This window comes from Parasteatoda tepidariorum, chromosome 4 (genome assembly GCF_982258835.1).
Source record: "Parasteatoda tepidariorum strain Cologne lab strain chromosome 4, Ptep-v5.0, whole genome shotgun sequence".
Classification (NCBI taxonomy): domain Eukaryota; kingdom Metazoa; phylum Arthropoda; class Arachnida; order Araneae; family Theridiidae; genus Parasteatoda; species Parasteatoda tepidariorum.
In genome coordinates, this window is record NC_141758.1 from 69,897,399 (window position 1) to 69,918,594 (window position 21,196).

Consider the following 21,196-nt stretch of genomic DNA (forward strand, 5'->3'; position numbering starts at 1 on the left):
TTTAAAATGTAGCAAATACCTTGTACAGTGTACAATTGTATGCAGTTCAAATACAACACAATCCCAAACTCATGTTAAACACTAATTTAAAATTCTCGCATTTTATGCAAACCAACTGATTACGAACCTAAATTAAAATAAGTTATCAAAATACAATAAATTGATAAAAAGAATCTTACTTTGCACAAAGTTTACCATATAGAGGGCAATCACATCATGTTGCTTTGTTGTAATTTGATTTGAAATAATTAACTTAAATATTAATAAATCAAATAATTAAACTGCTAAAATGTCTTACAATAATTTAAAAAAAATATTAACAGTAATTAAATTAAATAAGTCTTGTTTTGATTAAAATTGTACTATACAAAACAATCACAAATGCATACTGTTTCTTTTTACTAATTTTAAATTTATAAAATTTTAATCTACCAAATGCTTTAAAATAATTTTTAAAAAATAAAAATTAACCAATTCTCTTTTTGTGCAAAATTAAAGCTTAAAATGACGGTGAATGTGTTATTATTTTATTATTTATAATATCGTAGTTATAAATAAATCAAATGATGAAACTGCTAGAAAATATTAAAACAAACGTTAAATATAAAATAAATAAAGCCAATTATTTATCCAACTTTTTCATATTTCAATGTTTCTCTTGTTTCAATTCCTTACAGATTCACTGCTGCTTTGCACATTTTTCCATAGGAAGTATTATTATTTTTAATAGCTTTTAAAATTGTGAGTTCTTTTCTTAATTTGCAGAAGGAGAATTCATTTTTATAAACTGTTTTTTACCCACATTGTTAATTCTTTAAATAATTATTAATGGTAAATTATAAAAATTGATCGCTGCATAAGATAGAAAAGGGAACAGTAGTAATAAAATTTTGATTAATCAATTCCACAAAATAGAATTTTTAAGTTAAATTAGTAAAAAAAAAATACAAGGTTAGCCGCTTTATGAGATACCCCACACATACCAAAATTTAATGTTTTAAATCATAAATGCCATGGTCTATCTCTGCTAAATTACCATAATTATTTTACATATAGTACTAGTTATTTTTCAAACTTATAAAATAATCTTAACATACTATGTATTTCCCAATGTCTTAACTTTTAGAGGGTTAGAAGGTTGCTTAATAGGCTGCTAACTCTAAACACTCAAGGAAATTCTTTTCTCTTAGAGGCTATAAATAAATATAAATGTCTTCTTTTTTTTATTTCATATTAACTTCATATTTGTTCATATTTAGGTAAGATTTTAATATCTATTTCATCGATTTTAAAGGGATTATTGTATCTTGGAAACATTTGGAAATTTATGAACCAATTAGTGTCCATATTTCCTTTTTAGAATACAAATACAGTAGAGAACTGATTATCCGGAACAATCGGGACCATCACGATTCCAGATAACTGATTTTTCCGGTTTTCTGAATCGCTGCAAAATGCCGTTTTTTTTTTTTAATGTTTATAAAACATAACTAAAAAAAATTTTTTAAATAGTTTTAGAAATAATAAAATATGATAAATAATAATACACTTAAGTTTAAATAAGGAAAGAAATTATGAAATAAAAATTATATACATATGTTATTAATGTTATTATTAACATTAATAACATATATAAGCTATTTGTGCTTATGTGAGATTCGTCTACAAACGGCTTTTGATCCGTCCTCTAAATCAGTTCTTTCGTCTACTCGATATGCCGTACGCTCTAAATAACAAAATGGGCTCAAAATCTTGCAGGGGAAAAAAATTTTTTTAATGGAAGATAATTAATTTCATTCCGGTTATCTGGTTTTCTGATTTCCGGATAAGCGGTTCTGCACTGTAGAAGTCTTGTGAAGGCCATACTCTCACAGTGTGAGAGAAGGTTAAATAAGTCACTCACTAAAAAAGGTTGCATTTTATGGTGTCTGATGTCTATTAGCTCAAAAGTTTTAGATATATTTTCTTTGCTTGTTATCTTTCGTGTCAATTAAAGCCCTCAGCTTATTTCCCCCTCTCAACAAGTGTGATCTGACATTTCTTCATCCCATTTGTTTTGTTTATCCTCTGCCAGCAGTCTCCATGATGTTAACATGAGCCTTCCTGGATTCCTTTCACAATTAGTGGCATTTATTAAGATTACTGGAGCTTATCAGAAAACATTCTTAAAATATGACCGATTTACTTCGGCCATCTCTTTATGTTAATTGTGAGCAGTGTTGGTTTTGTCTATAAAGGGTGGAGGTTGATAAATTTTGAGACGAAAATATTTGTTAAAATTTTTCAAGTAAATTTTAAGTATTTATTTATTATTTAGTATGAAAGAAAGATTAAAAAAATACTTTTAAATTGCAATTCTTAAATGCTATTAAATATAACTACTAAGTGAGATAAATAATTTTGCTTTTATAAATAATGATTTTTGATTTTTAGGAGTCTGGTGCTTTAAATAGATTTACAGGAGCAGTTAAAAGTTTTTTTTATGGTTCTGAAAAAACAAACCCTAGCCATTCTATGGATTCACAAACAAACTTGTATTCTGCTGCTGCTAACTATAATGGTAAAATAATAAGCATAAGTTTAATTTAGTTATATTATCTATATTATGCAAATATGTATATATATTTATATATATTGTTACCAAACTGATAAAATTTCCCTTTTTTGCGACAAAAAATTTTAAGTCTGTCATTACTAGCAGGTGAGAAACCATAAGTATGAAAAAGAAAAGTCAATATAATATGATGCTTTTATTTAATAGACAGTTTAAGGGTTTTAGTTTTTTTTTTTTTTTTATAAATACTTATTTTTTTCTAATCTTATTAAGAATTTTTAGACACAACAACTAAAATATCTTGGAAAACCTATCTATAAAAGCACAAGAAAGAATCAGTGTGCCCACCATTTTAAAATGTATGGCCCAAGCAGTAAACTATAAGTTACAAAACTGTAAATTACAGAACGGCATCAGTATTTATACTTTTTATTGTTTTTTATGTTAGCAACATCTGCACAAAAGCATACTCTTTTCAAATTTAAAAATAAACTATTTCAATTTATATATGCCATTAATGAAGCATAGAGACCGAACTTGTTTACATGACTTTCTAGATTATGATCCTTATTTGATTCAATTTATGTGTCTTCAAATTTACAAATAGTGTATGTAAAATTTCACCCGTATCATTTAACATAGGTAGCCCACTTTGGTGCTCAGTTTTTGAAACTTTCATCAAATTTTAAATCAGTTTTTGTTTATAAGCATTATATAAAAGATGTGTAGGTTTCAAAGAGCCATATAAAATTTTAAAACTATTATTGACGCCAGTATTGAACTCAGCTAATGCAACAATCTAAAAGAAACTGCTAAGGCAGTACAAATAGTAAACAAGTTCAGATCTAGAATATCGTTTTCTTTACAAACAAAAATTTCTTATTAAAACTTTTTTTTAAAATTCTTATTCATTTGATCTTTTGAAAAAGATAAAAAGGGAAGATGTTAATTTCCTCATATATTGCTTAAATGGATTGAACTTTTTTAACTCTTGCCATACCTCAATGGTTTAAACAATTCAGATTGCACTCTATTAATCACATGTTACAGAATTTACTCATTTAAATCCTCCAACTCAAAATCCACTTACCCTGTTTGTAGCATTCATATTAATAATGCAATTGTATCAACATTTATCTAATTTTTATCGTTAAAATGTATTTCTCAACACTAAGCTGCATGTTTTGTAATTCTTAAGTTTGTTTTTTCTATGGATAAAAGAAAACTTAGTTGCTCCTCCTGATGAAATAATGTATGTGTCTTGTGAATTTTGTGGTAAAGATATTATAATGGATCAAGAAGTAATTGCAATGCATGAGGTATTTATTTTTTGTTTCAATTAATCATCAATATTGTCAAGATATCTTGTTTTATTTAATTTTTGTTTGCTTTATTTTATTTTGTTTGTTATTAAAAATGTTTTCTGTTTTAAAAAAAAAAATTTTTTTGAGACTTAAATTCTTATTTTTGTTTTGACTATCGAAATTATTAATTGACAGTCTTTCATTTTAATATAAAAAATCACTTACTGCTTACTTACTTTTTTTCTCTCACTCTTTCAGTCAGGGTGTCGTCCTGATTTGGTCAGTCTTCCTTCAGCTGTATCAGATGAACACAGATTGCATAAATCTGCTCATGAAGCTTATTCTTATAGTGATCAAGCTAGTGCTCTGCAAAGAGAAAGAAGGTACTTAGAAAAGCCGGAAGACAAAAAAGTAACTCCTGATGATGTTTCTTGTGAGGCTGATACTTACAATTTCATGAAAAACTTTAGAAATAAATATGATACTCAAGATACTTCGTATCAAGAAAATTTGGAAGTAGAAGCTACTAAAGGCAATCTTGGCTCAGAGATTAATGATATCGGGCGCTCTTGTGATAAATATATAGTTGAAGATGCAAATACCTGGGACTGTAAGGAAAGTCGTTCAATGTCAAAATGTCTGGAGAAAAAATATGAGAGTAAATATTCAACTATAGAATCTAATGATGAGTACCCTGAAAATGTACTTGGATCCCAGGAAAACAATGAAATAAAAGAAGATTCTGATGTGTATGAAGCAAGATCATATCTAAGAAGATCAAAAATGTCTACAGAACCTGGAGAATTTTTGAAGAATAACTTGGATTGCAAACAGGTGAACTAAATAATATATGTCATTACAAAATATACATTCTCATATAAAAAAATGGTCTCAATTTAAATAAAATAAAATTTTTGGGGGTTAGAGAAATAAAGCAGCTTAAAGAATAAAGAGTTAAAAATAGATTTTGATGTTATTTGGTCGCAACAGTGAATTAATGAATTATACAATTGTATTAAATTTTTAAAAAGTTAGTCGTTATATTGATTGTTAAAAAGATAGTATAATATTTATATTTGATTTTTATAAAATGCAATAAACATAAAATAGTTGGTTAAATTTAATTAAAATTTGATTCAGGATGATAAAAAAATTAAATTTTATGAAACTAAAGAAATTTTTGATGCTAGGAAGTATATAATGGCATCACAAGATCTTATGTATTTAAAAATAGAATTTGATGATAAGTAGTACATATATGAAAAATTATTAAATCTGAAGTTTAGTACATAAGGAAATTCAACTTCAATGATTAAATGGGATTATTCTAATAATAAAATATATGTATCTTAGCCATTTATTTCTGCTCTTATTTTTTAACAGAGCTTTTAAAAAATATTCAATTGTGTGTAGATTGTATGTTAAATGTATTAGGAAGCTTAGATGCACAATCTGGCAATTACCAACCATTTGCATTTTATGTAATTTTGTATTGTTAATTTCTTTTGTGTGTATTCAATATTAAGTTATCATTTCAGTTTGATCTCAGATCATCTAAGAAGAGGGGGAAGCTCTCATCAGATTTTACAGACAATTCAGATGTTCGAAATAAAGATAAATTGTATAATAGCTGGCAAGAAATCGATGCTAGAAGAGCTGAAACACATTACAAAAATAATCATAATGAAAGGGATAAACCAATTCACAACAACAGAAAAAAGGTAGTATCCACTGAAGGCAGGAAAAGTGAACAGATTGCTAATCAGACTAGTTTGAATATTAGAGAAAATGTAGGCGTCATTGGAGCAAAGTCCAGCTCTAATAAAGTGATGAATAAGAATGCTTCACCCTATTCTGATAATTATCACCACGATTCTGACCCAGAAAGCTCTAAGGAAGATAATTCTGATTATAAAAATAAAAGCATGATTCATTCTGGCAGAAAAAATGTAACCTCTTCCAAATCTGATAAACATACCTCAAAAAGCTATTCTTCTAAGGACTGCAAAAAAGACTTAAATGCATTCCACTCAACATATTCTTCTACTAAGGTTCTAGATGAAAATATATCTGCTGATGATCCTCTGTATGATTCTGATCCTGAAAGCTGTAAAGAAATGAAAGATTCTAATGCCTATGATTACAGCTATATCAAAAATAAAGCAGAGCGAATTGAACTTGATACTGAATCAGGAAAACATTCTAACCAAGATGTGTTCAAATCTGAAGCTTCTATCATTTTCTCTTCTGAAATGAAAGGTCCTGTCAAAATTGATCGATTACGCAGAAGAGCAGAAGGCAAAGTTAATGAATATTCAGAACATTTTGAGAGAAATAAACAAGTAAGTACATTGTATAGTTATATACTGACTTGATTTTTCATGTTAACTTAACACATAGGTCTAAACTTAGTAGTAGCAATTATATAATTGCTCTGCTGCCAATCTATGGTAAGAGTGCATGTGTAACTCAGATGAATTTTTATGCTGCATGAAAAAACAATCAACACAAAAGAAGCTATACTGCCAATTTTAAATGTGGTTTTGGTGAAGTGCCATACAGCTAACTTGACACAATGTATTAAAATATAGAAACAGGAATGTTCTGAGTGGAATTTAGGGTGACAAAATGTTGTAGTAAGTATAGTGGAATTTAGACTATAAAACTTTTATTCTGTATCCACAAGAGTCCTTAGAAAACTTGACTGGTGGAAAAATTAAAATAAATATGTGTCTTTTAATATGTTTAGGTTAATAATTGCCACATTATTTTTATGGTAAATACATCAAGTTGTAATTCCCCGCTTTGAATGTTCAAATTTTAAGTGAAAGGTATTGAAAAAAAATTATTATGACAAACCTTTTAAAAATTTTGCGGGCTTTATTTCAGGTATTCTAAAATCTATACAACACTAAGAGTCTTGTACGCAATGCTAGTAGTATTATCAAACGTTACTATGTTAGTATTATCAAACCAGACTGTTTAAAGAGCACCTGAAATTAAATTGTATCTACTACACCTTCACTTACATATTGAATTTACGTCTCTTAATTACAACCTCTAACAAGAGTTTAAATTATTGATGGGCCCGAGTACTCATTATCAAGGAGGTTCCTTTCCTAGTAACCAGTTTTTCAGGTTTAATTCATGAGCTGCCATTGCTTTCTCTATTATTTATTTGGATCTTTAAAAATATTAATAATTTCATTGATTAAAATATGACTCATTTTATCCATTGATGTAGTTTGTCGAGAACTTTAATCCATTTATTCCTTTTTATATTATAAATTGGAATATCTTACTTCAAAAATTAAATTCTTATGCTCGTGATTGTATATGTTTTTTTCTTTTTCAATGCATAATGATTATCTTTTCAAGTGCATAATGATTAAAAATAAAGAAATACAGTACACTCTCGATTATCCGTGCGCGGATTATCCGGTTTGCGGATTATCCGTGCTCATTCCGGAGTCAAACAAAAAATATAAAGAGAAACATTTTTAAGATTAAAAAAATTTGATTCATGAAGTTATAACACTACCAAATTTTTGGAAGCAATATTCGTTATTGGATTGCAGTATATGGAATATCAGTAACATGGTCTAAGGTAAAATCGTCTACGTTATCACGATCTTGGAGAAAGATCATACCGCTTGATGAACAATTCCTCTTCAGATGTTCAAGAAAAATATGATAACAGTATTCTCGAACAAGCAAAAGAAATCTAAGGTTCCGAAATTCTTGATGAAGAAAATTTAGAAGATTGGTTTCAAAGTGATGCATGTGAGCCTGGCTTCCAGTATTTGACTGATGAAGACATTGTTATGTTGTTAAATCAAATAGTGATGACAGTAACTGATGCAGAAAATGTAATAAATGAATGAAATACAATTTCTCATTCTGCTGCTCTGTGGAAGCTTTATTAGATTATATGGGAGGATTTAATTACGTTGACATTACTGCGGTTCGCAAAATGAGTGTATCGATATATGGCGAAGACGCATTACACATTTTTTAAAAAGGAAAATTCCTAGTTTGATGTTATGCATGCAAATGTCAGTAATTTTTATATTTTTTGTACTGATATTGAATTTTTCTTGAACAAAAGGAGTTTTCGGATTATCCGTGTTTTTCGATTGTCCATGCGACCTGTCCCGGTGATTAACCCGGATAATCGGGAGTGCACTGTATCTGGAAATAAATATGCAAATAATGAAAAGAAACTGGCAATGGTGGATTTTTACTATTTAAAATAACTATTGTTGGTCATAACTGAAGAATTTAGTGTGTTAATGTAAATCACTTAGTTAAGTTACAAAATCAGTTATAGAATATGATCAGTAATAGAATCATTGGGGAAGTATTTACAAATCATCTTTAAAAAAATACTCCTTATTTTTACTTTTCTGAAATAAGTCATGTTGTTGTATACAGAATTGTCTGTGTTTTAAACTCTTATTTAAAATTTTCTTTTGCTAAGATCTTCAATTAAATCAAAAAGGAAAATATATAAGTTCAGTAAAACTTTTTGAATTTGCATAATAATTATAAAACTCAATCTGATACCCACCCATTTTTGGACTTATTAATTATTCCGGCAAATCCTGTATGTTTACTAGTTAACAAAAAACTTGTCATTTGCAATCATAGAGATTTATCTTTCTAGTCTAAAAATATTTATCGCTTCAACACTAGTTTTATTTACTCATACAACTTTTATCTTTTAATATTCTAGAAAACCTAGAAAAATTTTAAGTTGTAGGACATTTTTAATGTTACGACAGAATTTCTATTTTATGTAGATATATATATCTGACAATGTTGATTACATCCAAAATCAACACCGATTTGAACTAGAATTTGACTAGAGCGATTTTGAACTAGAATTAAATAGAATAATAAAAATGAGAAAAAAAAGGATAATTTTTCTAAAATTTTTAGGGTTGTAAAAAGCTGGCTTTATTACAAAACAGTTATTGAAGGTCTGTTTAGTATTTATTTTAAAAAATAAATAAAAATTATTTTTTAAAATAAATACTAACTGTCTAAACAGCAATTTTAAAAAATGAATAAATTTTTTCATTACTCTTTGATTATTTTGTAAAATTTATAAGTTATACATTCCAATGTGTGCTTGTCTCACAATGCCCCACATATCGCTATACTTATCTTAAGCTTAAATACAATTAATTCCCTTTTTAAATGGCAAGTTAAGTAGTTAGTATAACTTAATGAGTTCATACTTTTTTCTGTAACTATATTTTCATGGTAAAAAACGATTTCTTTAATAATGATGTATTATTTTATTTTGCTGCAAAGATTTAAGCTGTCTTTTATTGTAAGAACTTTAAAGTTTATTATAAAATTCTTAAAAATTTCAATGAAACTATTTATTGCCTTTGATCATCATGTTAACTATGAATTATTAAACTGTATCAGATCCATGTATAAATGAGAGTATTTTTTTATAGCTTACTGATTGTCATGCCAAAGAAAGTCTGTATCCAGATGTAAGCTCCTTTTCATCTGGAGACACTTTTGAAAAAAGTTCTCAAGAAAAGTTGAATGACATGTATTTGAAAGGGAGACAACGAAGTGCCAAAGCAGGCATTGATAATGATGTGTTAAAATCTACAGACACTTATGAAAAAGGTTCTAATGAAAGATTGTATGATATGTATTTGAAAGAAAGTCAACAAACTACTAAAGCAGACATTAATCATATGTTTAAGAATTCCAGTTACAAGCAATATTTTGAATCAAATGCCAAGAAGGACGAACCCATGGAAACAGATGATGAGAATAACATAGTGGGAAAACATACATCTATTCCAACTGATTATTTTCCTCACTCGAGAATGTATGCTGATGTTTCTGATTTTGAAACCAAAGACAGCAATATGGATAGCTATTTTGAATTTTTGAGAAATGAGAAAGATGACTTCCTAGATGTATGTAAAAGATGTGGAAATGAAATGTGTGTTTGTAATATTGAGAAAAGTCTTTCTATCGCTGGTGAAAAAGGTAATGTACGCAGTATTTAATTTGAATACATTTCTAAAATATGGTATAACACTGATTTATTTTTTCTCATGGAAACATACTTTAAAAACATTATACAACAAGGAGGGAAATTTCAACTTGCCAGTTCACCATTGGTGACCAAATATTTAGGCCTTGCAAATAAGTTTTGTCTGTTTAAATGTTATGTTTCAAATCAAACTATCATCCATATTTTATCTCGAGTTAGTTGGGAAAATAAATATCAGAACGAAACTTTGGCAAACTTTTTTTTACTCTAAATTTGATTGAATGATTTACCCAGAATTTCAATAAATGGACTGCCATAACATATTTTGACCCTGACAAATGGTGTTTTAGTGCTAAGCAGCAGTATATAAACATAAAAGTATGAAAAAATTTTAGATTTTTTTTCTTATTTTAATGATTTTTATGTGTAGACGTTATTGGTATCATTGAAACATTATGGCAATCTTATTTTAACTAAAAATTATTTTTTTCAATAAATATGCTTTAAATTTTCTACTTCCTTTTATGAATTTGGTAACTCTTCATACTATATTTGTTCACATTCTAAAAACTGTTCTTATTTTTCGTGAAAATGATATCAACCAAAAAATGGTCGGAAATAATGAAACTACTGTAATTACTCCCTTTTTTTCAGTAGTTTATAGTGTAGTGAGTAGATAAAAAAAAACTCAGTAGTTTGTGGCATTTCCTGGCAACTACTTTTAACGTTAATTAAGTAAATTCAGTTCAATATAACTATCTTAAACTTACACTTTTTAATTTAATATACCTCACATATTTAAGAATAACTGAAAGTCTTTTTATATATAGATTGAAAAATCATTCGTGAAACATATTTACATTTGAGGTTTACATACTAAATTAAATCTACTTTTAAGTTGTTACATTTTTTTACTATATTTCAAACTAATCAGTTAACCATCATTCTAAAAGAAAAAACTATTGATTCCTTTGAAAAATCAAACTGGACTTCAATAATCGGGCATAATATGTTTTAAAACATTAACTTTGATTTCAACTATTTCTGCAGGGTGGCTACTAAATACTGTATCACTCAAGAAATAGGAATTAATTTTAATCGTTTGGTAAAATGATTTCTCTCACACTATTCCTGTGATTGGTGCTTTCTATGAGTGCATATGATTTTTGCTTTAAGCAAAATATTTAGAATAAATTTAAAGATGGAAACGAAAACAGCTTTTCGATCACAGAATTTCTGTAAGTAAAATCTTTAAGCAGTTTAAATCTCTTGGGTTTAATGAAACATTTATATATATCAATCTATAAATCAATTATTGGATATTAATAGTGTAAAAATCGACCCAGGTCTGGTCGCCCACACTCAGTTCGTACAAAAAAATGCATTAAAAGAATTTATGAAAAGATACGAAAAAATCCACAGCCGTCTTAATAAAAGGGCTGCAGAAGAGAGCGTGAGTCGAAGAACTATGCAAGTTACATTAAAGAAAGACCTGGGTTTCGCCCTATCATTATAGAAAAGTTCAAGGTTTGACAACAGCACAAAAATTTAAAAGGTTACAAAGATGTAAGAAATTGCTGAACCGGCATGGTAATAAAAGTGTTGACGGAATAATATTTTCTGATGAGAAAATATTTTGCACAGAACAAGGTTATAATGTAAAAAATAATGTTGTATATTCAGCAACCTTCAATGATATACCTGAAAGTGTAAGAATTCTGTAATGGTTTGGGCTGCAGTATCAAATAGTGGAAAATTTCCACTGAAATTCATCAATTAAAGGGTAAAAATCAATTCTGAATATTACAAAAGGTAAATATTGACTACACATTTATTGCCATATGCTGACATTGTATCGCAAAAAGGATTGGATCTTTCAGAGAGATCCTGCACCGTCACACCAAGCCAAAACAACACAGGCTTGACTCCATGTCAATTGTCCAAAATTTATTAAGCAAGATTGGCCCTCTTCTTCACCAGATCTAAATCCTTTAGACTAATGTGTTTGGGGTATTCTAGAGTATAAAATTAATGCTAAGCAGCACAGAATTTTGCCCTCCCTCAGAGCTTCTTTATTGCATAAATGGGACAAATTACGTCTTAAAATGATTTGTGCCGCCATCGGACAATGGCCTAAAAGAGTATTTTTTGTAATCGTTAAAGGTTGTGGTCTGTTCGAATAATATTTTTTTAGCATAAACTTCCATTTATAGTGTTCATCATATATGTGTATTTATCATTCTCTATTTAATATCACAACAAAATTGTTTGATATTTGTAACATTATTTTGCAGCCACTCTGTATTTTAATAATCTGGCTTTTCAGGTACCTTTCAACGGAATGCGGATCAATTGCGCTATATAGAAGAGGAAAGGAAGGCCCATGGTCAAGCAAGTGACTATAGATATTTAAAAGCTAAGAGGTATGTCTTTTTTTTTTTCTCCCCAGGATGGGTCTGATAACTCTTATGATGCTCTAAAAAGCATTCAAATTTTTTTTTAACATGAAATGCACTTTTACTAGTTATTTTGAAGTCTAATAATTATAATTAATGTTTTAATTTCATCATTAGCTAGGGGTGAACAACCTTTTTTGAGCGGAGGGCTACTTGGACTATAAGTTAACCAGTGTTTTCACTACTACGCTACGCGAGAATCTCGCATATTTTTTTCCTTTCTCGTATTAAAAAATTATTAACGCGAGAAGTTCACGCAATCTATTAATCAATTTTAAAATGCTCGAATTTTGGAAAAAATTTCGTCTTCCGTCATTTTGAAAAAGACATGTGTTCTAACACATGTCTTAAAGAACAGCTACGACAAGTGTTGAGGGAAAAAATGAGTCCTTAATAATAAGTTGTTTAAAGTTGCTCTATTTTTAGTTGTTAATGAATAACCAAACTCACTCATCGACAATTTACAGCAATTTGTAAAAGTTGAAGTCTGTGAAAACTATGTTGGAAGACCTAACAAGAAGTATGAACATGGAAATAACTTCAACGAACTTCATTATTCTATAGCGGAAATAATTGAAAAGCCTATGCTGGCAGTTGTAGAGGATAGGAAAGTGTATGCACAATGCTACAAATTTACTTAGTGATTCCGAATAGTTCAGCATCTGTTGCAAGGTCATTTAGCACCCAAAACCGTATTAAGACAAAATATTGTAACAGATTGACTGATAAGCATTTGAGCAACCTAATGAGAATAGCTGATGAAAAAGTAGACGTAGAACATTTTCCATGTGATAATGCAGCAAAAATATTCAATGCTTTAAAAACTAGAAGATGTTAAAAATGTATTATAATTAAAGACATATTTTTTTCCAAGTCTATTGTGTTTTTTTTTAATTTTTAGAAATCTCACTTAACTTTTTGAAATCTCACCCAGTTTTTGAGAAAGGGTGAGAAATTCTCTCTCATTTTTTTTTCTGTAATGAAAACACTGTTAACCAATTAAAAAAATTTAAATGTTCTACTGATTGAATTAAATGCAAGTTAAGTACTCTAATTAAAGAAAGTTTACATAGTTTAAAATGATTTAAATTGAAACAAAACAATTATTGTGCAAAATAAAATTAATATTCAGTATGTAATATTCTTCAACTTTAAGATATTATGTTAAGTAAATACTAATATGAGGTTTTACAAGTCTTAAATAATATTTTTTCAAAGGACTTCTTAAGTTTAAAAAAAAAATTAAAAGCAAAATTACATACAATAAACAGCTAAAAATGTATGTTCTTCCGCTTCTCAAATTTCGTGAGTTGTATTGATATTGTGTTAAAATATCATGATTTTCGAAAAGAAAAATGCAGCAATCACTGCTAAAAAAAACGATAAAAAATTATTTAAATTTGAAATTAAAAATGTGATTTTGAAATTCCTATGGAAAAGATCCTATGGAAAGTGGCAATAATTACTAGAAAATGATAGAAAAGTCACTTGGATTTGCGATTAAATCAGCTCAAAATAAGAGGTTCAAAAGTGATTACTAAAATTCAAGATTGATGTATTGTATTAAAATATTAGGTTTTTTTAAAACTATCTGGAAATCTAGTGATAACGACCAAAAAAACAATAAGAAATTTACATTTAATTTATGGAGGTTTATGCAAACAAAGCAAAACTTAAATGCGCAATTTAAAATGTAGAAAAAAAAATTTTCCTTCCAAATTTTTTTTAAATATTTTATTATGATAAATTGCTTTTGAGAGCTGCAGATTGTACACGTTTCACAAGCGTTAGAAAAAACAATGTATAATTGTATCTTGAAGTAGAGTGTCATACAGTTGGGTCTAATGAACCTTGTTATGAATTTAAAGCCCATTTACTAAAATCTAGCTTTTTATCTTACGAAACAAAGCTATTATTTATAAATCTATTATCCATGCTATCCTGACTTCCGCCTTGAAGACCTAGACTACAACCATGAAGAAAGAAAGAATTTTGGGTTCTAGTAGGGGCCTGATTTAGAAATCAGGGGCCACAGAACTATCAGAGACCTCACTTGTCATACCTTGAAACAAGATTTACATGTTGTTTACATACGAAATGTTTTTAAAATATTTATAGCATAAAAAAAAATGTAATTTGATATTTTAGTAAATTTGAGCTTTTATTTATTTCAATTTTTGCTAACTCATAATTCTAATAGATGATTCTTAATTAAAATGCACAAACAAGAAAAAAAAAGATTTGTTACATTTAAAGGGCCCTCAGAAATGTGGGAGCCCCTAGGCCTTATGATAAATGAGGTACTGGTAAACACTAGTTCAAAAGTGCTTTTGGCAAAATTCACGGAAATGGTATCTGAGACAAAAAAACACAACACTGAATATTTAAGGAGCCAGATACTGTTCATTACTTAAATGTAAGCTCCCACAATCTGGACATTATTCCTGTATGAGAACAGTAACATACCTAAAGAAGTTATATTAGCTAGTAGACCAAGCAATACAAGAGGAAGAACTGACTTTGATGGTTGGCTGCTATAGCGGTGTGGTTTGAAACATCTAGGGAAAAAGGCCCTGGCACCCACCCTGTGCTGTCGCACATTGAATGATGATTGATGATCATTAGCATAAGACCAATACCTTCTTAACTGTAGAACTTCTTTGTCGCTCATTTGATGTTGTAGATAGTCTTTGCCTACTGTTCTTTCTCCGATTTAAGTAATTATTAGATTTTTCTCCTATCGTGTCTTACTACTTTGGGATCCACTCTAATGTTAAGACTATGGTGGTTACAGAGCTGCAAAAGTCCATGTACAGTTGAGTGGTTGATTACTACAATCTGATTTCAGGACTAAGTAAATTGTGGTAGTGTAGTTTGTGCATGTGTCATTAGTCTTTTAGGATGACTGATAGCTGTTGTCAATGGTGTAACTTTCAAGGAGCACAGCTTCTTGAAAATATACTTAATCCTTTACTTAAGTTATACAGAATTTGTTCTGCTACACATTTCTTTCTCAATGAATATCCTGAGAGAAACCATCAGAAAATTAAGCCAGTACATATTAAAGTTAGGAAGAAACCAGAACTGTCACTCAAAAAGTTAAATAGCTCAAATAAAGTGACACAAAACTATTTTCTTATGAACACAGTATGCAAAACTAATCATAGGCTATCCTTTATAAACTTAATAGTATTTTTTGTCTTGTATTTAAAGATCTACTTGTTTATCTTTGAACATTTTTGTAGCTCTGTTGATGATAGAAAGGCTAATAATCAGCAAGATGATCAATGGAAGAAGGTAAAGACTTAATTTTATTTTCGCTATTAAAAAATACAACATAATGAAAAGTTGTAACTTTAAATTTGATGTATGGCCACTTAGCTCCATCTATGTTATTGATATTTTGGCAAAATTCCAAAAGTAAACTAACTGTACTGGGGTTTGTTCATAGTGCTTTTTAATATATATTTGTATAATCACTTTCATTTTAAATAATTTGTAGTTATTTTTTGGAACTAACTTCAATAAAGATTTTGTATTTTACTTATTTAAAATCTGTTTTGTGTAAAATTTGTATTGTTCAACTACTTGAAGAGTTGATATTATTTTTAATTACCTATTTAGTGGTTACCAAATATTTTCAAATGCAATCTGGAGTTTCCTTTTAATGCTTTGTTCAAGAAATAATTAATCAGACTTTCCTTAAAAATAAACAATTTTAAAACAATACTTTAAAATTTTAACAAGGTGCATAGCCAAATTCTTCAACAAAAAATAAGCACTCGAAAGATATTTTTAAGCACTTTGAAAAATATCATAATTAGACAGGGTTAGCAAGTTTTTGACAATTGATGGTTTTATTTATAGTGACGAAGACGATGGCATTAACAACCGATGAAATTAACAAGAGAAATGAATTTTTCTATCGCTAATAGAGAAAAAAATTGACATTGTTTAGTTAGTCCCCGTAATCAGCAAAAATTTGAGAGATTTTTTGATTCTATTGCTGAGGGCGGAAAATGAGGTCTGAAATTGAGATTCTCTTGCAAAATACAGAAGGGTTGCACCTGAGAGTCGAAAATCCTTACCACTGAATCCAGCTTAGTATACGCAAGTGCGAACCCACAAGTATTTCATTAAACATCTAAAACAAATTGTGTTTTCATACACTACAGACCGGCTGTACGCCAAAATAGATTGGGGTTGAATTCAGGGTCATCCATATGTTTGAATTTGGGGGGGGGGGTGCTCATGAAAGAAAACGACATAGCTTAATGAATTAAAAAATTTATGAAGGGAAATTTCATCTATTTAAATATTTTTAATTTAATTAGCTGAATAACTAATTAATTTAAATTAATTTCACTTTTAATTATACATGATTAATCAAATACGCATATGTTTCATTATTAATTACAATAACACATTGGTTGTAACTTTTTAAATACACTAAATTCATAATCTAAAAACTTATCAAAGAGTTATGATTTAACAACATTATTAGTGATATAATCTTTAATTGAGGGTATAAAACGATTGTTTCATGGGGAATCAAGACCAAAATTCACAACATTTATAAACACACAATGACCTAGAAATAAAATAAATATAAACATTGGGCTCTATTGGGCTAAAACCTATTTCGATAGGGCTCTAGTGAAAATCGGGGGGGGGGGCGGCATGGTTGAATTAATTGTGAAAACGCTGAATAGGACAATGTCTTTTTGCATAATTTGTGGCGAAAATCAACATGGTGAGGAAATTTCAGAAAATTAAAGATTTTTTAAAAACACTTGTGGAAAAAAGCACTTTTAAGGGCTTTTAAAAATCGAAAAAAAGCACTTTTTAAAAACGCTACACACCCTGTTTAACAGAGCAGGAAATAAAATGGAAGAAAAGAAAATTCTACTTATAGAAAATCAAACATTGATTAAAATTAGATGTTATTATCATTAATCAAAAGAGAAAGTACTGTGTTATTATGAATGTATTTCCTTTTGATGCCTTTAAGCATGTAATCATTTCTTTAGTTGGTATTTTTATTTTTCTAGTGAATAATAATTGTTGATAGTTGAAGATCAAGGGAGAAAAAACTGTTTATGTCCATTTTTCAGAAAAAAGGATGATTAGATCGTCATCTGTTGCATAATAAGGATTACTAAGTTTTGACCAATCAATAACATGGAAAATTGATTCTCTTCAAGAGTTAGTACTCAGTGCAAATTTCCGGTTCATCTTGAAATTCATTTCTTCTCTGAATCAGCTTTTGTGGACATAACCGTTCATCCCTTTTGCTCTTCTGTTGTATTTGACGTGGTAAAAGCTATTGTTGTTAGAATATATAATAAATATTGGCAATAGCTATTAATGTTTGGTATGGAGATACATAGTTGGTTTATTAATTGACTTATTAGGCTTCAATAACGATGAAATAGCAGTAATAATTTTTCAAATTTAAGATAATTTTAAATTAAATTTACCACTTTATATTGGGCTATTTTAATTTAGAATATTGAATTACTTATTTGAGGTACGTTAAGAAAACTGCTTATAATTATATTATTCTGACTACAATCCAGTGGAGCAGTTGAAATAGGAACTGCTAGTAGGTAGTTAATCATTTACTTTTATTAATTCTGACCCTAATTTAATTGCCTATTCTTAAAAAACTAGATTTTATTTTAATTTAAATTCTTTAAAACTATTTTTGACATCTCTTGCTGAAATTCTGATACAATTCATATATTTAACTACATTGTTTTTATTTTAGTTTCGACCATCTTTAGAGGATAGTTTTTAAATTTGACATCTGCCCCTGAGCTTCTATTCTGTGCATTGTTGATGAAGAAAAATGTGCCATGCCATAAGAAAACCATGTGTTTGTTACTTGTTTTACAGACGTTTCTATTTTTTTCTTTTTTTAGTATTTGTGTTAAAATGATATATGTATTTTTTATATTTGGTAATTTTGTAAATTTGGTTGTTATGCTCTAGCATGGATAAAATTTGTTTTGTGTGTCTTTAAATATTTTTTTAGCAGGTATACCAACTTAAATTACATTCCGTTTTACTGACAAGTTTATTACATTAGTAATTTAAAAATTACATTACACTTAGCATGAAAAGTGATAAGTGTATTATGGTAATTGTTCAGTGCTATGTAGATTTTTTTTTAGATGATAGTATTGATATAAAGTAAAAAAATTTTAATGATAATTTGAATAGAATAAAACTGTATCCCAAAATATATTGTAAAGTATAAAGTGAATATTAACTATTTTAATTATATATTATACAGATATTCTACTATAATGATATACACATACATATTGAACAATTCCTAATTTTTTAATTATGTTAAAATTTGGTTTTCAAGTATTTTTCTGTGCATCCATGAATTGTCATATTTTTTAATTATTTTTGTGTATAAGAAATTTTTTCGCACTTGTAAAAATCAAATATCTTTGCAACATTATACTGTTAGCACAAAAATTAATATGAAATTGCATTGCATATGCTATATAATCTAGTTTTTCAAATTCAATAATTTGCACAAATATTTTTATGATAAAATTTAAAATATTGGAAATAAATTTATAAAATTTTTAAATAGTAGAGTACAATATTTTTGTAAATTCATAATGGGCAAATGTGTAAAATTTTTCTAAACATCTAGCCCATTTTTCTCAAAAACTATTTATGAGAATATGTTTTTCTTAGCCAAAGAACTAGTAAATCATCTAATTTAGTGAATATCTTAACATGATTTCTAACCATTTGTTAGATTGTTTATTTTCTTAGCAAATAAATTGTATTTATATTTTTCTGAGCAATTGCATCTTAGCATTTCGGCAAAAACATTTTATCAGTTTTAATTTTGAAAGAAATTATTATATTTCATGTTCTTAGTCTTCATATTATTTGGTATTCTATCGAGTAATCTGTCTAGTATTTTAAGTAAAGAATTTGTATCAAATAAACTATCAATATCCTCAGCAATTATAAAACTTGGCAATAAAAGAAATAGAGGAAAAAATTCAGAAGTTCTATTGTTGAGTCTAAATATTACAGTTTATGTTCTTACTCTAACATTTTATATGAGAAATTTCAATTAAAGTTGCTTAATGTGTGATCTGAGATTTTGTTTTAAGTTAAAGATTGTTATAGTACCTTTAAATTTTTGATATTTGTAATCGAATTAATGCTGTATCTGAAAAGTTTTATTCAGACTTAGTAAAGAAGTTAAAAAAGCTTGAAATATTTCATGTAATCTGTGGTGCCTTATTGTGAGTAATCAAAATACATTTTGATAATAAAGAAGTCTTGTATTTAGAACTTTCGAAAAATTGTTTTTTTCGTATTGCTTCATAATTGTAATTTGATATTGAATAAAGTATTTTTTATGAAAATGGTTACTTTTATTGTTAAAGTAGAGTAATTTAGTTGCTTAAAAGCTTTTAAAAAAGCCATCAACTATATTGACTCTTGAGGTCCGAAGAATTTTTAAAAATATATATTGTGTAAAGATCAGAAATAATAGTTTTTAATTGGGTATATCAATACCTGCATTAACCCTTTCGCACCGGACGGGAGCTGTGCCGTCCCAGTCTGTTAAATTTTTGATATTACGGCTGGGACAACATATGTCCCAGTTACTGAAAAATGTCTGGGACAGAAAATAACGCCCACTTCGTACTCCAAGCCAATTTTAAGGATGTCTCATCGTTCTGAGTCCATAAATTTCTCGCGTCAATCGTACCCGATCTAATCAAGCAAGCTACAATTTGATCCATACAGTGTGTAAATATTTTCGAGTGGTAGTTTATTAAGTGTGATTTTTGTTTTAATAAATTCAATTTATTAGGTTTTTAGCCACCACTATTTCTAAATAATTTGAAGGCTCCTTCCTCTGACGAAGGGTCGAAAGAGAATTTACCCTGATAAGTTGAGACAGCTCGCATATATTAGTGAGTCTTCTGAAACTGAAAACACAGAAGGGGAGACCGACAATGAAGTCGTTTCACACTATCACAGTGATTTGTTTGATGATGAAGTTGAGCTCCAAAACCAGAATCCACCATCATTTTCACGGTCCCATCCAACTAACTTTGCACCACGAATGCCACTAGTTACTTACATCAAGGGTGAAACAAATTTCTCTATTGGCAAAGAATCCACCGAAGTGGATTCTTTCTTCAAGATCTTTCCCAAAAGCTTATTCATTTTACATTGCCCAATGTACGAACGAAAGTATAGAAAAAGAAAGAAAGAACATTTGGAAATGCGAGCAAGGAAGTCAATAAGCAAAGGCCCCCTTCCTCCAAAACTATATCATCAACAGCGAGACTTTTCAATGTTGGAAACCATTTCCCCGTTGAGGGAAAAAAAGAAGATGTGCATGGTGCTCAAAAATGAATAAAAAGGCACGGTCGAAAATAGTGTGCACCTCTTGCAACGTAGCACTGTGTAAGAACTGTTTCCATCCCTTACCACACACTCAAGAAACCCAAACTTTAGATACTGATGTTCCTCCACTACTTTCAATTTTTTACCTTTCTTATTTTATAACTGTTAATTTCGAAAAGTGTTAATGATAAAAAAACGTTAAGTAAAATGTCAATAAAAATGAGTTATTGACTCTAGAATTCCGGCCGGGACATATGTTGTCCCATCAATGAAGCTTGTGAAATAATTGTTATTAATGGTGCGCTGTTATGGGGACGTTTATGCGTCTCCAAGACCTTCAACATTTTAGGCATAAAAGTTATTTTATCTAATAATCGCTTGGAGGAGAAATTACTGATCCCGGCGATGGGGCGCACTTGGGCTGATTTTTCGCCGTATTGAAAGG

At 28.7% G+C, this 21,196-nt stretch overlaps 1 protein-coding gene across 9 annotated transcripts in view; it reads left to right on the plus strand.

The window, feature by feature from the left end:
- The window catches only part of LOC107451983 (uncharacterized), a 117,299-nt gene extending 97,545 nt beyond the window's left edge, over positions 1–19,754 (plus strand). For all 9 annotated transcript variants that reach the window (XM_087161334.1, XM_087161336.1, XM_087161335.1 and 6 more), the window contains 8 exons: positions 2,434–2,560; positions 3,776–3,873; positions 4,117–4,692; positions 5,397–6,200; positions 9,330–9,882; positions 12,216–12,312; positions 15,591–15,642; positions 18,116–19,754. In XM_087161334.1, coding sequence (XP_087017460.1) covers positions 2,434–2,560; positions 3,776–3,873; positions 4,117–4,692; positions 5,397–6,200; positions 9,330–9,882; positions 12,216–12,312; positions 15,591–15,642; positions 18,116–18,145 — 2,337 coding nt within the window. In that variant the 3' untranslated portion in view covers positions 18,146–19,754. The remainder of the gene's footprint in view (positions 1–2,433; positions 2,561–3,775; positions 3,874–4,116; positions 4,693–5,396; positions 6,201–9,329; positions 9,883–12,215; positions 12,313–15,590; positions 15,643–18,115) is intronic.
- Positions 19,755–21,196: the final 1,442 nt, after the last annotated feature.